We start from the raw sequence: 12,325 nt of genomic DNA on the forward strand, positions 1-12,325 counted from the left end.
GGAGCTGGAATTTAGAAAAACAAATGGTGAACAAAATGAACCTAGCCTTTAAACACCATTTCTTAAAGTGGAGTTCCACCCATAAATATAACATTACATCAGTAGTTTTAAAAAAATGTCATTAGTCCTTTACGATTTTTTTTTTTTTTTTTAGATGCCTTCAAAGTGTTGTTGCTAGGCAGAATAGTTAATCTTCCCACTTCCTGCACCTAGGTGCTTAATGCTTCCTAACCTACACCGCACAGACTCCTGGGAATGTAGTGGGTGTAACTTTCCAGGAGTCTGTGCACTCCCCAGTCTCAAATAATCATGTGACTTGGACAGCACAGGTGCTGAAACCTGATCTGACACTGCTTGTGCAGCACTGAGCATGTGCGAGATCTGCAGGGCTGAAATCCAGGAATTCATACAGTCTGGCTTCATGATGCCCACACTTAAGATGGCCCCAGTCAATTTCTATTTTATAAAGTGTCTAAATGTTGTAACAACCTAACAAAACGGACCTTAGTTTACAGACTAACTTTACTAGAATACATTAAGCTTGTGTATTACAGGGGTATTTATATTTAAAAAGTGAAATTGTGGCCGGAACTCCGCTTTAAGAGTTTTAATAGAGTAGGGAATAGTTAGAGCCTCTGTTTTTATTGTCGTCTGTGTTTCAAATGGTGAGAGTCACACACCTCTGCTTGTCCTGGGGACCACTGTTACCGAGACAGAACACTGAAGGAAATCCAAAATGAGTTGTCACCTAAGCAAGAGACGAGGGTAAACCATCCAATGGGAACACGTTTTTTGTTGACAACATTTGTTAGAGAGGTTTTCTCTCGTTTGCTATTACAGGAAATAAAATCTCCCTAGTGGGGCAGAGACAGTAAGCCCTGGTTCACACTGCACACTGCATAGGATTCGCACAAGAATTGCACCACATTCCTGTGAAAATCATGCAATTCTGTGCAGTGCAATTTAAGATCATTCATTTGGAATGGCTCAAATCAAACTGCATTTATATGAAAAAGGTGCGGGCAGCTTTTTTTGTTAGCACTAGAACCCATGCAATCCAATTCAGACAAACGCACTGCTTTTTCGACCTGCTTTTTGGGGTGTTGTTAAAGTAGAACTATAGGCAAAACATTTATTGTCATTTTGAATAGAGCAAGAGAGGGTTATAAACCCTGTCATATTCTCCCCTCATCTGTATCCCATTGCAGAGATTTCCCTTCACTTCCTGTCACATAGCCAAACAAAAAGTGAGAGGAAATCCCTGCAAATTAGGAGAATTTCTTGGGGACCCTCAGGTCACAAGAACTAGTGTCCCCATTGGAAGATTTCTACTCCATTACTTTTATGGTGACAACCCAAATTATGGTGTTTTCTTTTACCTTCACCTTCATTGATAATGGTAAACATGACAAATAGAGAGGGGGAATCTCTGTAACAGGAACACAGACAGCAATAAAAACTGACAGGGGTTCTACTCCCTCTCCGCTCTGTCCAAAACAACATTTTTTTTTGCTTTGAGTTATACTTTAACTTTTAATTGACACCCGCAGAAAAATCGCAAGAACACAGTGTGATTGCTATGCAGTGCAGGAAAGGCACATGAATTGCACAGCATCAGTGTGGAACAAGGTTAAAATAGGGGTTTAAACCCTAATCCAAATAAAATTTTTTTTTTTTTTTGTAGTCTTCCTAAAATCCTCTTCTTTGCTTTCATTTGAGAACCACCAACTGGCTACATCACCAACTGCAGGAGTTAGACACTAGTAGCCAGATTCAGAAAGACTTACGCCGACGTATCAGTAGATACGCCGTCGTAAGTCCGAATGTGCGCGTCATATCTATGCGCTCATTCTTAAAATGAGATACGCTTGAATTTTGCCAAGATACGACAGACGTAAGTCTCCTACTCCGTCGTATCTTGGGTGCATATTTACTCTGGCCGCAAGGGGCACTTCCGTTGATTTACGTGTTGAATATGTAAATGAGCTAGATACGCCGATTCGCGAACGTACTTGCGCCCGCCGCTGTAATCTATGTCGTTTACGTAAGGCATTTTTCCGGCGTAAAGTTAAACCACCAAAAAGCTGGTCTAAGTCGTTTAGGGTATGGACGTCGGAAGTGCCGTCGGATTTTACGTCGTTTACGTAAGTTGTACGTGAATCGGGCTGGGCGTAAGTTAGGTTCACGTCGTACGCATTGAGCCGTCGTATCGTAGGGAGTATTTGCGACGTGATTCTGAGCATGCGCCGTTCGTTCGGCCATGCATTCACATGGGGTCACGATTCATTTGAATACAACACGCCCACTGTTTTGCTACTTTGAATTAGGCGGGCTTACGCCGGCCCATTTACGTTGCGCCGGCGTACATATGGGAGCAAGTGCTTTGTGAATACTGTACTTGCCTCTCAAGGTTACGTCGGCGTAGCGCATAGGAGATTGCAAAGAAGGTGGATCTGAAGCTGTGCTTCTGTAGTTTCTTTCATTGAATAGATTCCTTGGCCTCACTGGCATCCAGGACCAGTTACAAGTATTCCAGGCAGCAATGAAAATAGAAAGGACTTTGGCAAGTTCATGGTTCACCTGAATTGCTCTAAATGGTGATGGAAAGATTGAACTTCAGTTCCGAACAAGACTCTGCACATAATCCTAGGTCATCCAGGTATTGGACAGTTGGTATCCCTCTCGATCCCAAGGAAGGCAAGACTGGTGCCTGTCTTGGTGTTTTGGTTAACACCAGAAAGGTAAAGACTGCGAATTGGTAGTGCTCGTCCCCTACCTCAAAGCACAAAAACTGCTGGTGCCCTTAGTAAATGGGTACATGAACGTATGCTTGATGTCTATAGATGCCAGGAAGCCTCCCCCGATGCAGGGACACCACCACCATGGATTTTTACACAAGCATTCAAGGCTTTAAAATACAGAAGTGGATGAATTCTGCCCTACTTAGGCACTGTAAGTAGGTTTGAGTAAAACCCATACAAATTTCCTGAGGTAGGTACTGGGATCATTACCCCTGGGCCAATAGTTTCTCATCAGTTAAATGTAAGTCTGCCAACCTCTGAGAATTCAAACACAGGCTGGAAGTAAAAAAAAACGTTGGAGGGGGTGTATCAAATTCAATTTTGTATCCTGAGGCTATCTATTCGTGAGGATATTTGTCAAACACATGGTCTAGCCAAAAGTCTGTGAATGCTAGAAGTCCTCCCCCCACATTCTGAGTTGTTTCTCAACTCCTGTCCTCAAGGCTCCCCAACAGGTCCTGTTTTCAGGATTTCTCTCAGATGAACCAGCTGTGGTATTTACTGAGGTAGTGAAACTGATCAAATCACCTCGGCAAAATAAAGGAAAGCCTGAAAACATGATTTGTTGGGGCGCCTTAAGGACTGGAGTCGAGAAACACTGGGTTAGGCCAAACTTCATGTGAGAAAGGGCTTTCGAGAAGGACTGACAAATATTTTTGGCTTTACCTGTCTTTTAGGGTAAACAGAGTACATTTCTCCTGTGTTCTTCCATGACCCAGAGTCAGCTGATAACAGGTCACTGCCAATATATGGGTTAACTAGGGGGTGATCAAGGGGTTAAAACCTTTATTGGGGAGGGGGGGGTAGGGGGCTACCCTGGACCTAACACTAACTGCCTGTCACACGGACAATAAATGCAGTGATCAGTAAATGATCACTGCTATTTAGTGACAGTGTGACAGGGGGGGCTGGGGGGTGATCGGGGGGTGACCGGGGGGGGGGGTTGTGTGCCTATGTGTACAGGTGTCAGTGTAGTGCTTTTGTACTCACTGTGTGATGTCTCCGCTCCTCCGCCGGACGAATATACCGGCGGGAGGAGCGGTGACATCACTTCCTCCTCTGCCTGTGTTTACAATGCAGGCGGAGGAGGGCGGGGGAGGACGGGCATTGGCTGAGAGCGATCCGGAGGGGGCGGACAAAAACGAACCGCCGCCCCCTCATCCCGGATGCTCCTGAAGCCAACCGGACCGCCGCAAGTACCGGGGGGGTCCCGATCGGACCCCCGTCCCACGTCAAGCAGAGCATGTCCGTGCCATGATGTGCCTGTCCGTGCCATTCTGCCAACGTAAATGTACATGCGGCGGTCCGGAAGTGGTTAAACAGCAAAGCACACCAGGTTTTAGATGTAGCTTCATTAAGGTGAAACAACTTGGCCACATCTGATCAGATGATATAACACTTTCAGCTAAAGGGGCAGAGGCCCCAAAAGCATGGTGACCCCTGACACCAGCAGGTAAACACCCTTAGTGGGATCCCTGGAGTCTCAATTCACCCATACATAATAACCCTCATTAGGCAATTAGGAATTGCCAGGAGCCACAGTCGTCCATCATGGTACTGTAAACAACCACCGGTCAGAGACAAGATCTTACAGGCCTGTAAAGGGACACTGTGACAAACAAGCAGTTTGGCCGGTCATATGTGTGCCCTACAGACTGTCCATTAGGAAACTGGGCTGTTGCAGCGGAACCCACACCAAACAAAGAACTACATGTGCTTTATTGCTGTAACTGGGGGTGCTATGAGGATCCAAGTTATCCAGCCTATTGCCAAGAAAAAAAAAAAAAGATCTTAAAACGTTTTTTTTTCTTAACATTCATTATTATCTTAGAATTTTTGAGTAGGAAAATCAGACATTAGACCAGGATTTCTTAACCATGGTTCGGCTGAATTTGGTGATTTTTCTAGAGGAGAGGTTAACGTACAGTCAGTTACCAGCATTAATCCCATCATTGTTTGTTTTAGAACTATGGTAATGGTGTCATTATAATTGTCATCATCACAATAGGAAAAATAGACTGTGCCTGAGATAATATTTAACGGTTATTATTCTATAGTGCTGACAAATACTGCAATGCAGTACAGAGTGTACTAAACAGCAATGTAAATATAGATTTTGCCACCAATCACAAATGTAGATTGTTTTTAACAAGAAAAACCCAAATTTCAAATAAAACTGTGAACTTTGTCCAACATTTAACAGGATCTGGTCAGGTTGAGTGGTGACCTTGTTGATCACCACTGAGGAATAGAAACTTCTATATGTGCCTGTGGACGACACATGTAACTATTTTGGGTCTTATTTCCTATTTCACATATTGTTTTTTCCTTGTGCGATATGATACTGAGACATTGCTTAAATAACACATTGCCCATGATATATTTGAAGTGACGAATGCGCACATGTTGCGCAAGTTTAGTAACTGATTCACAATACATTGTCAGACATAAGGCGATGTATTGTATTCAAGTATTGTATTCAAGATGCTTTTCTAAGCTGTGCGTTTTTTGTCTGCTGACGTACTTGTTGCATTCTTGGAATTTCTACATGCAAGTCATCTTTTGTCTGTATAATCTGCATTTTTATATAAAATAACAATAAAAATTACCCTTAAAAAAATAAAAAAATAAATAAAAAAATAAATAATATTTACTATTAATAGTTAATATTTACTCTTGTATCTATTCTTACAACTCACTGATTTTATTAACATACTTCAAACTGAGTATTTGAAAACCATTTCAGGGGTTCCCTGAGGGATGATTTTTTTTCCCGAGTGCTCCTCCATGGTAAAGAGGTTAAGAAAGCCTCCATTAGGCTAATAACAGAGTTGTCCACAACAGTGGAGGAAATTTTGGTCACCAGCAGGGCTGTTGGGTTATGTTTTATTCTTTTAGTGCACCTAGTGTCGGTGGCAATATGCCACAGTCTGTGATTATCTACATAAAGCAGAGCCATATTTTCAAATGAACGGAAAAAAAACCTATTTAGGCCACACTTACACTTTAATAACAAACATTAAGATAACACATTTTTCCTACAGTGATGTAGCTTACCTGGCAGAATCTTTTCAAATGCAGAATAAGAACAACTGGTAATGCTGAAATCAAAAGCTGTTTCCTGGCATTTGTATAGACACTACCTTGTATATCCTCTAGGAGTAAAAAAAAGTAACAATTACTTTAAAGCGGAGTTGCAATCACAATTAGCATTTTTTAAATGTATGTCTTTTCATCATGCGTTTTTATAATATAAATCTGGTCACTTACTATTTTACAATCCGCTGCCGCTCCGCATAGTTATTCAAAAAAGATAGTTTTATAAACTATGTCCACACTGTTGTCATTTTGCTTGTGGGCATTGTGAAGCCCACAAGCACTTACTTCCTGGAAGTCTTGGCTGGGGAGTGATAATGGACCGCCCGTCGCACCCCATTCTCACACATGCGCATTGCAGTAGCAGCGGCGCGCCGTCAAGCACTTGGGTTGCCATCACAACGGGCGGCGGCGTCTGACGTGCCCGCCATTGTGATGGCAACCAACAACAACAACGTAGAATAGTGTAGGAAGCCGGAATCGCGCCACTTCCCATTTCGAAGTCCCCCGATTCCATCGCTAGGTGTAGCGCACTGCATCCTGGGAAATGATGATACACATTTCCTTCCCAGGAGCATTAGCGTGCTGAGGAGCTGAGGGAGATGACGTCAGAATCCTAGGTGATTCCGAAGGCAGATTTTGTGGGACCACATAGCAACAGACATTTCCAGGTGAGTAAAACATTATTTTGTATTTTTTTATTTTTTAGGTCTAATGAGCACAATAATGAAAAATATTTTTTTTGGATGGAAACTCCACTTTAAGGACTTAAAAAAAAAAAAATGCAAGGATAATATGTGATTTAAATGAACAAGCATAGTGTATATTATTTAACTAAAATAAAAAGCTAAGCTGTCCCAAAATATATGTACCGTATATACTCGAGTATAAGCCGACCCGAATATAAGCCGAGGCACCTAATTTTACCACAAAATATGGGAAAACGTATTGATCGAGTATAAGCCTAGGGTGTCCATCTGCATGCCTCACTGTGTCCATGCCTTACTGTGTCCATGACTAGACTTCCGTTTTAACATAGGAGTATATAGAAAGGGTGCCCAGCTTTGAAAAATCGGTACTCCCTGGCCGTAGGTCCCCTGGACAGCAAACTTTGCACACTTGTAGAAGATAATTGGGGTTACATGTGTGCCAGTACGGTCGGCCAGTACCGGGCCCCCAAAGTTTAACATGGGAGTCTATTGAAGGGGTGCCCGACTTTAAAAAATCAGTGCTCCCCTGACAACAAACTTTGCACACATGTAGAGGAAGAGTGGGGCTATATCTGTGCCAAGTTTGGGGTTCAGCAGACCTACGGCTGGTACCGGTTCCCCAAAGTCTGGGAGATCAGGTGCAAAAAGGTGACTCGAGTATAAGCCAAGGGGGGCATTTTCAGCACCAAAAAATTTGATGAAAAACTCGGCTTATACTCTAGTATATACGGTATTTATATTTATATATATATATATATATATATATATATATATATATATATATATATAGTGAGGAAAATAAGTATTTGAACACCCTGCTATTTTTGCAAGTTCTCCCACTTGGAAATCATGGAGGGGTCTGAAATTGTCATCGTAGGTGCATGTCCACTGTGAGAGACATAATCAAAAAAAAATATTCCAGAAATCACAATTTATGATTTTTTAACTATTTATTTGTATGATACAGCTGCAAATAAGTATTTGAACACCTGTCTATCAGCTAGAATTCTGACCCTCAAAGACCTGTTAGTCTGCCTTTAAAATGTCCACCTCCACTCCATTTATTATCCTAAATTAGATACACCTGTTTGAGGTCATTAGCTGCATAAAGACACCTGTCCACCCCATACATCAGTAAGAATCCAACTACTAACATGGCCAAGACCAAAGAGCTGTCCAAAGACACTAGATGACAAAATTGTACACCTCCACAAGGCTGGAAAGGGCTACGGGGGAAATTGCCAAGCAGCTTGGTGAAAAAGGTCCACTGTTGGAGCAATCATAGAAAATGGAAGAAGCTAAACATGACTGTCAATCTCCCTCGGACTGGGGCTCCATGCAAAATCTCACCTCGTGGGGTCTCAATGATCCTAAGAAAGGTGAGAAATCAGCCCAGGACTACACGGAGGAGCTGGTCAATGAACTGAAAAGAGTGGGACCACCGTTTCCAAGGTTACTGTTGGTAATACTCTAAGACGTCATGGTTTGAAATCATGCATGGCACGGAAGTTCCCCTGCTTTAAACCTGCACATGTCAAGGCCCGTCTTAAGTTTGCCAATGACCATTTGGATGATCCAGAGGAGTCATGGGAGAAAGTCATGTGGTCAGATGAGAACAAAATTAGAACTTTTTGGTCATAATTTCCACTAACCGTGTTTGGAGGAAGAAGAATGATGAGTACCATCCCAAGAACACCATCCCTACTGTGAAGCATGGGGGGTGGTAGTATCATGCTTTGGGGGTGTTTTTCTGCACATGGGACAGGGCCACTGCACTGTATTAAGGAGAGGATGACCGTGGCCATGTATTGCGAGATTTTGGGCAACAACCTCCTTCCCTCAGTTAGAGCTTTGAAGATGGGTCGAGGCTGGGTCTTCCAACATGACAATGACCCAAAGCACACAGCCAGGATAACCAAGGAGTGGCTCTGTAAGAAGCATATCAAGGTTCTGACGTGGCCTAGCCAGTCTCCAGACCTAAACCCAATAGAGAATCTTTGGAGGGAGCTCAAACTCCGTGTTTCTCAGCGACAGCCCAGAAACCTGACTGATCTAGAGAAGATCTGTGTGGAGGAGTGGACCAAAATCCCTCCTCCAGTGTGTGCAAACCTGGTGAAAAACTACAAGAAACGTTTGACCTCTGTAATTGCAAACAAAGGCTACTGTACCAAATATTAACATTGATTTTCTCAGGTGTTCAAATACTTATTTGCAGCTGTATCATACAAATAAATAGTTAAAAAAATCATACATTGTGATTTCTGGATTTTTTTTTTTTGATTATGTCTCTCACAGTGGACATGCACCTACGATAACAATTTCAGACCCCTCCATGATTTCCAAGTGGGAGAACTTGCAAAATAGCAGGGTGTTCAAATACTTATTTTCATCACTGTATATATGCACAACCTGAAATTATCAGTGGATAAAATGCAGCTAGCATAGTAATTTTGCATGAAACATGTATTGTGACAAATATGACAAATATGCTGATGAACATGAACAAAAGTGCTAGATGACTGAATGTCCCCGACACCAATATTGTGAATCACTAACCTAAGAAAAAGTACAGGGAAACCAGAACTCCTGATCTGCACACTAACTCTGGGAAAAAAATAATAATCTTTGAATTAAATGTGTAGTAGTACCTAAAATCAGACTTTGGGTGGCACTGTTGTAAATGTATTTTTTAAACGTTAACTATGCATGTCTAGTGTAGTATGTACAGACCAACAGTGATGATCAACTATCAGAATGCCTAAAATTAGGAATAACAAGTTATTAGATCAAATACCAGTCTAAAGATTTGAGAAGATGATGAAGCACTTGGCCAAAACCAAATCTTTATTCCAGTTTCTAATATACAAGAACAAAAGCTTAAAGCAGAGGTCCACCCGACTTTTTTTTTTAAAAGCCAGCAGCTACAAATACTGCAGCTGCTGACTAGGACAGAAAATGGACACTTACTTGTCCAGCGCGCCCGCGATGTCAGCAGACGAGGCTTAGCAATCGCTCGGTCCTCAGCTGCTTCCGCCGCCATCCTTGGTGAGGCAATCAGGAAGTGAAGCCTTCAGTGGCATCACTGGTTAGTGACGTCACTGGTACCCGCTCTCTCCTGGGAACAGTGTTTCCCAGAAGACATGGGGGGAGGAGTCAGAACCCCGAAGTGCTGCAAATACCTGTCTGCACCCCCCCCCCCCCGAAAGGTGCCAAATGTGACACCGGAGGGGGGGAGGGATCCAAAAAGTGGAGGTTCACTTTTTGTGTGAACCTCTGCTTTAACCACCGCCCACCGCCGAATAACAGCGGCAGGGTGGTTCCTTAACTCTGGGAGGACGTTATAGAGCCATGTTCATTACATAATGGGTTGTATGGTCACCAGAGGTGATTGGACACTGGCACAATCAGAGACAGTTCCCCTCCATATAGCCCCTCCCATTAAGAAGGGAGGGACCTCTGTGTCCCGTGGTGTACTCCAAGAAAAGGATTTGACAGGTAAGCTGTTATAAAAATCCTGTTTTCTTTATCGTACACCACGGGACACAGAGCCCTGTTCATTACATAATTGGATGTCCCAAAGCAATGCCCTATATGAAGGGGGGGGAGACACAGATCAAGCAGACCGCCAGGGACTAGAAGCTCTATACTGCCACCTGCAGTACACTTCGCCCAAAGGCGGCATCCTCACGTGCCCTTACATCTATCTGATAAAATTTAGAGAATGTGTGGACTGAAGACCAGGTTGCAGCCTTACAGATCTGAGTCACCGAAGTCTGGTGGTGCACTGTCCATGAAGCACTTACCGCCCTGGTTGAGTGTGCCTTAACAGAAAAAGGAGGAGTCCTTTAGCCAGATTCACGTACGGCGGCTTAAAGTTATGCGGGCGTAGCGTATGTAATTTACGTTACACCGCCGCAAGTTAGAGAGGCAAGTGCTGTATTCACAAAGCACTTGCGTCCTAAGTTACGGCGGCGTAGCGTAAATGTGCCGGTGTAATAGCGCCTAATTCAAATTGTGAAGAGGTGGGCGTGTTTTATGTAAATAAAGCATGACCCCATGTAAATGACGTTTTGAACGAACGGAAAGACTCATTGGTTTCGACGTGAACGTAAATTACGCCCAGCCCCATTCACGGACGACTTACGCCCCTAGCGGCCAGCATAAATAGACAGCTAAGATACAACGGCGTAGGAAGACTTACGCCGCTCGTATCTTAGCAACATTTAAGCGTATCTCAGTTTGAGAATACGCTTAAATATACGACGGTGCAGATTCGGAGTTACGACGGCGTATCTACTGATACGCCGTCGTATCTCTACCTGAATCTGGCTAATATTCTTTAAACCATAGGCTTGAAAAATTGTCTGTCGAATCCACCTGGAGATAGTGGATCTTGACGCCGCTTGTCCCTTCTTGGGACCATCCAGAAAAATAAACAAAATATTTGTCTTGCGTATCTGAGTGGTTGCCTGCAGATACATTTTTACAGCTCTCACAAGATCTAGAGAGTGTAACAACCTTTCCTCCGCTGTCTGCGGATCTGGAAAAAAAGAAGGTAGGACAATGTCCTGATTTAAATGAAAAGCCGACACCATCTTAGGTAAAAAGGCAGGATGGGGTCGTAGTACAATTTTGTCTTTATGACAAACTAAATAAGGCTCTTTACAGGAAAGAGCTGCTAATTCAGATACTCTTCTAGCCGAAGAGATAGCAATTAAAAAGGCCAACTTCCTGCTTAAAAGAATCAGCAGAATGTGGCGAATAGGTTCAAAGGGTTGCTTCTGCAACACTGATAATACTAGATTCAGATCCCATGGGCACAAGGGAGACTTGACTGGCGGATTGATCTGCAGTACCCCTTGAATGAAAGCCTGCACTAGGGAATGAGATGCCAGTGGTCTTTGAAAGAAGACTGATAGAGCCGATATTTGACCCTTAATTGTACTAAGGGCTAATTTCATATCCACTCCTAGCTAGCAAAAGGCAAGAATCCTACTAATGTCATATCTCTGAGGATTCCATTTGTTAGTTTTACACTGTGAAACATATGTTTTCCATACTCTGTAGTAGATTTGTCTGGAAGCTGGCTTTCTGGCGTTAATAATCGTAGAAAGTACAGGACCTGAGAGCCCTCTCTTCTTCAGAATGTGGGTCTCAGCAGCCAAACCGTCAAATTTAGCCCAGGTAAGGAAGGATGGAATACTGGACCTTGTGACAACAGATCGTGACGAAGAGGAGACTTCCACAGTGTTCCCACTGCCATCTTTATGATCTCGGCGTACCAGGGTCTTCTGGGCCAATCTGGGGGCCACTAAGATTACCGAAATTCCTTCCCTCTTGATCCTGCAAATCAACCTCTGTAGAAGGGAAATTGGTGGAAAGGCATAGATCAGTGAGAACTGATTCCACGGCACTACCAGTGCATCTGATCCGTAAGCCAGAGGATCTTTTGTCCTGGATACAAAATTGTCCAACTTCCTAATGAACCTGGAAGCTAATAGATCTACATCTGGAGTCCCCCATTTCTGGCAAATGGCCTGAAAGATTTTGGGGTGGAGAGACCACTCTCCTGGTGATAGCTGCTGGCGACTCAAATAGTCTGCTTGCCAGTTCTCTACCCCTGGAATGAAAATTGCAGAAAGGCAAGGAACATATTCCTCTGCCCATCTCAAGATGCGATTCACTTCCTTCTGGGCGCCCTGGCTGCAGGTGCCTCCT

The 12,325-nt window shown here is 43.3% G+C and overlaps 1 protein-coding gene across 1 annotated transcript in view; it reads right to left on the minus strand.

Moving 5' to 3' along the window:
• Window positions 1-12,325, minus strand: part of USP45 (ubiquitin specific peptidase 45) — a 225,598-nt gene that overhangs the window by 12,864 nt on the left and 200,409 nt on the right. Inside the window, 1 exon segment of the mRNA XM_040350145.1 lies at window positions 5,859-5,956. Within this exon segment, the coding sequence (XP_040206079.1) occupies window positions 5,859-5,956 (98 nt within the window).

The sequence above is a fragment of the Rana temporaria genome, chromosome 4 (genome assembly GCF_905171775.1).
Source record: "Rana temporaria chromosome 4, aRanTem1.1, whole genome shotgun sequence".
NCBI classification, from domain to species: domain Eukaryota; kingdom Metazoa; phylum Chordata; class Amphibia; order Anura; family Ranidae; genus Rana; species Rana temporaria.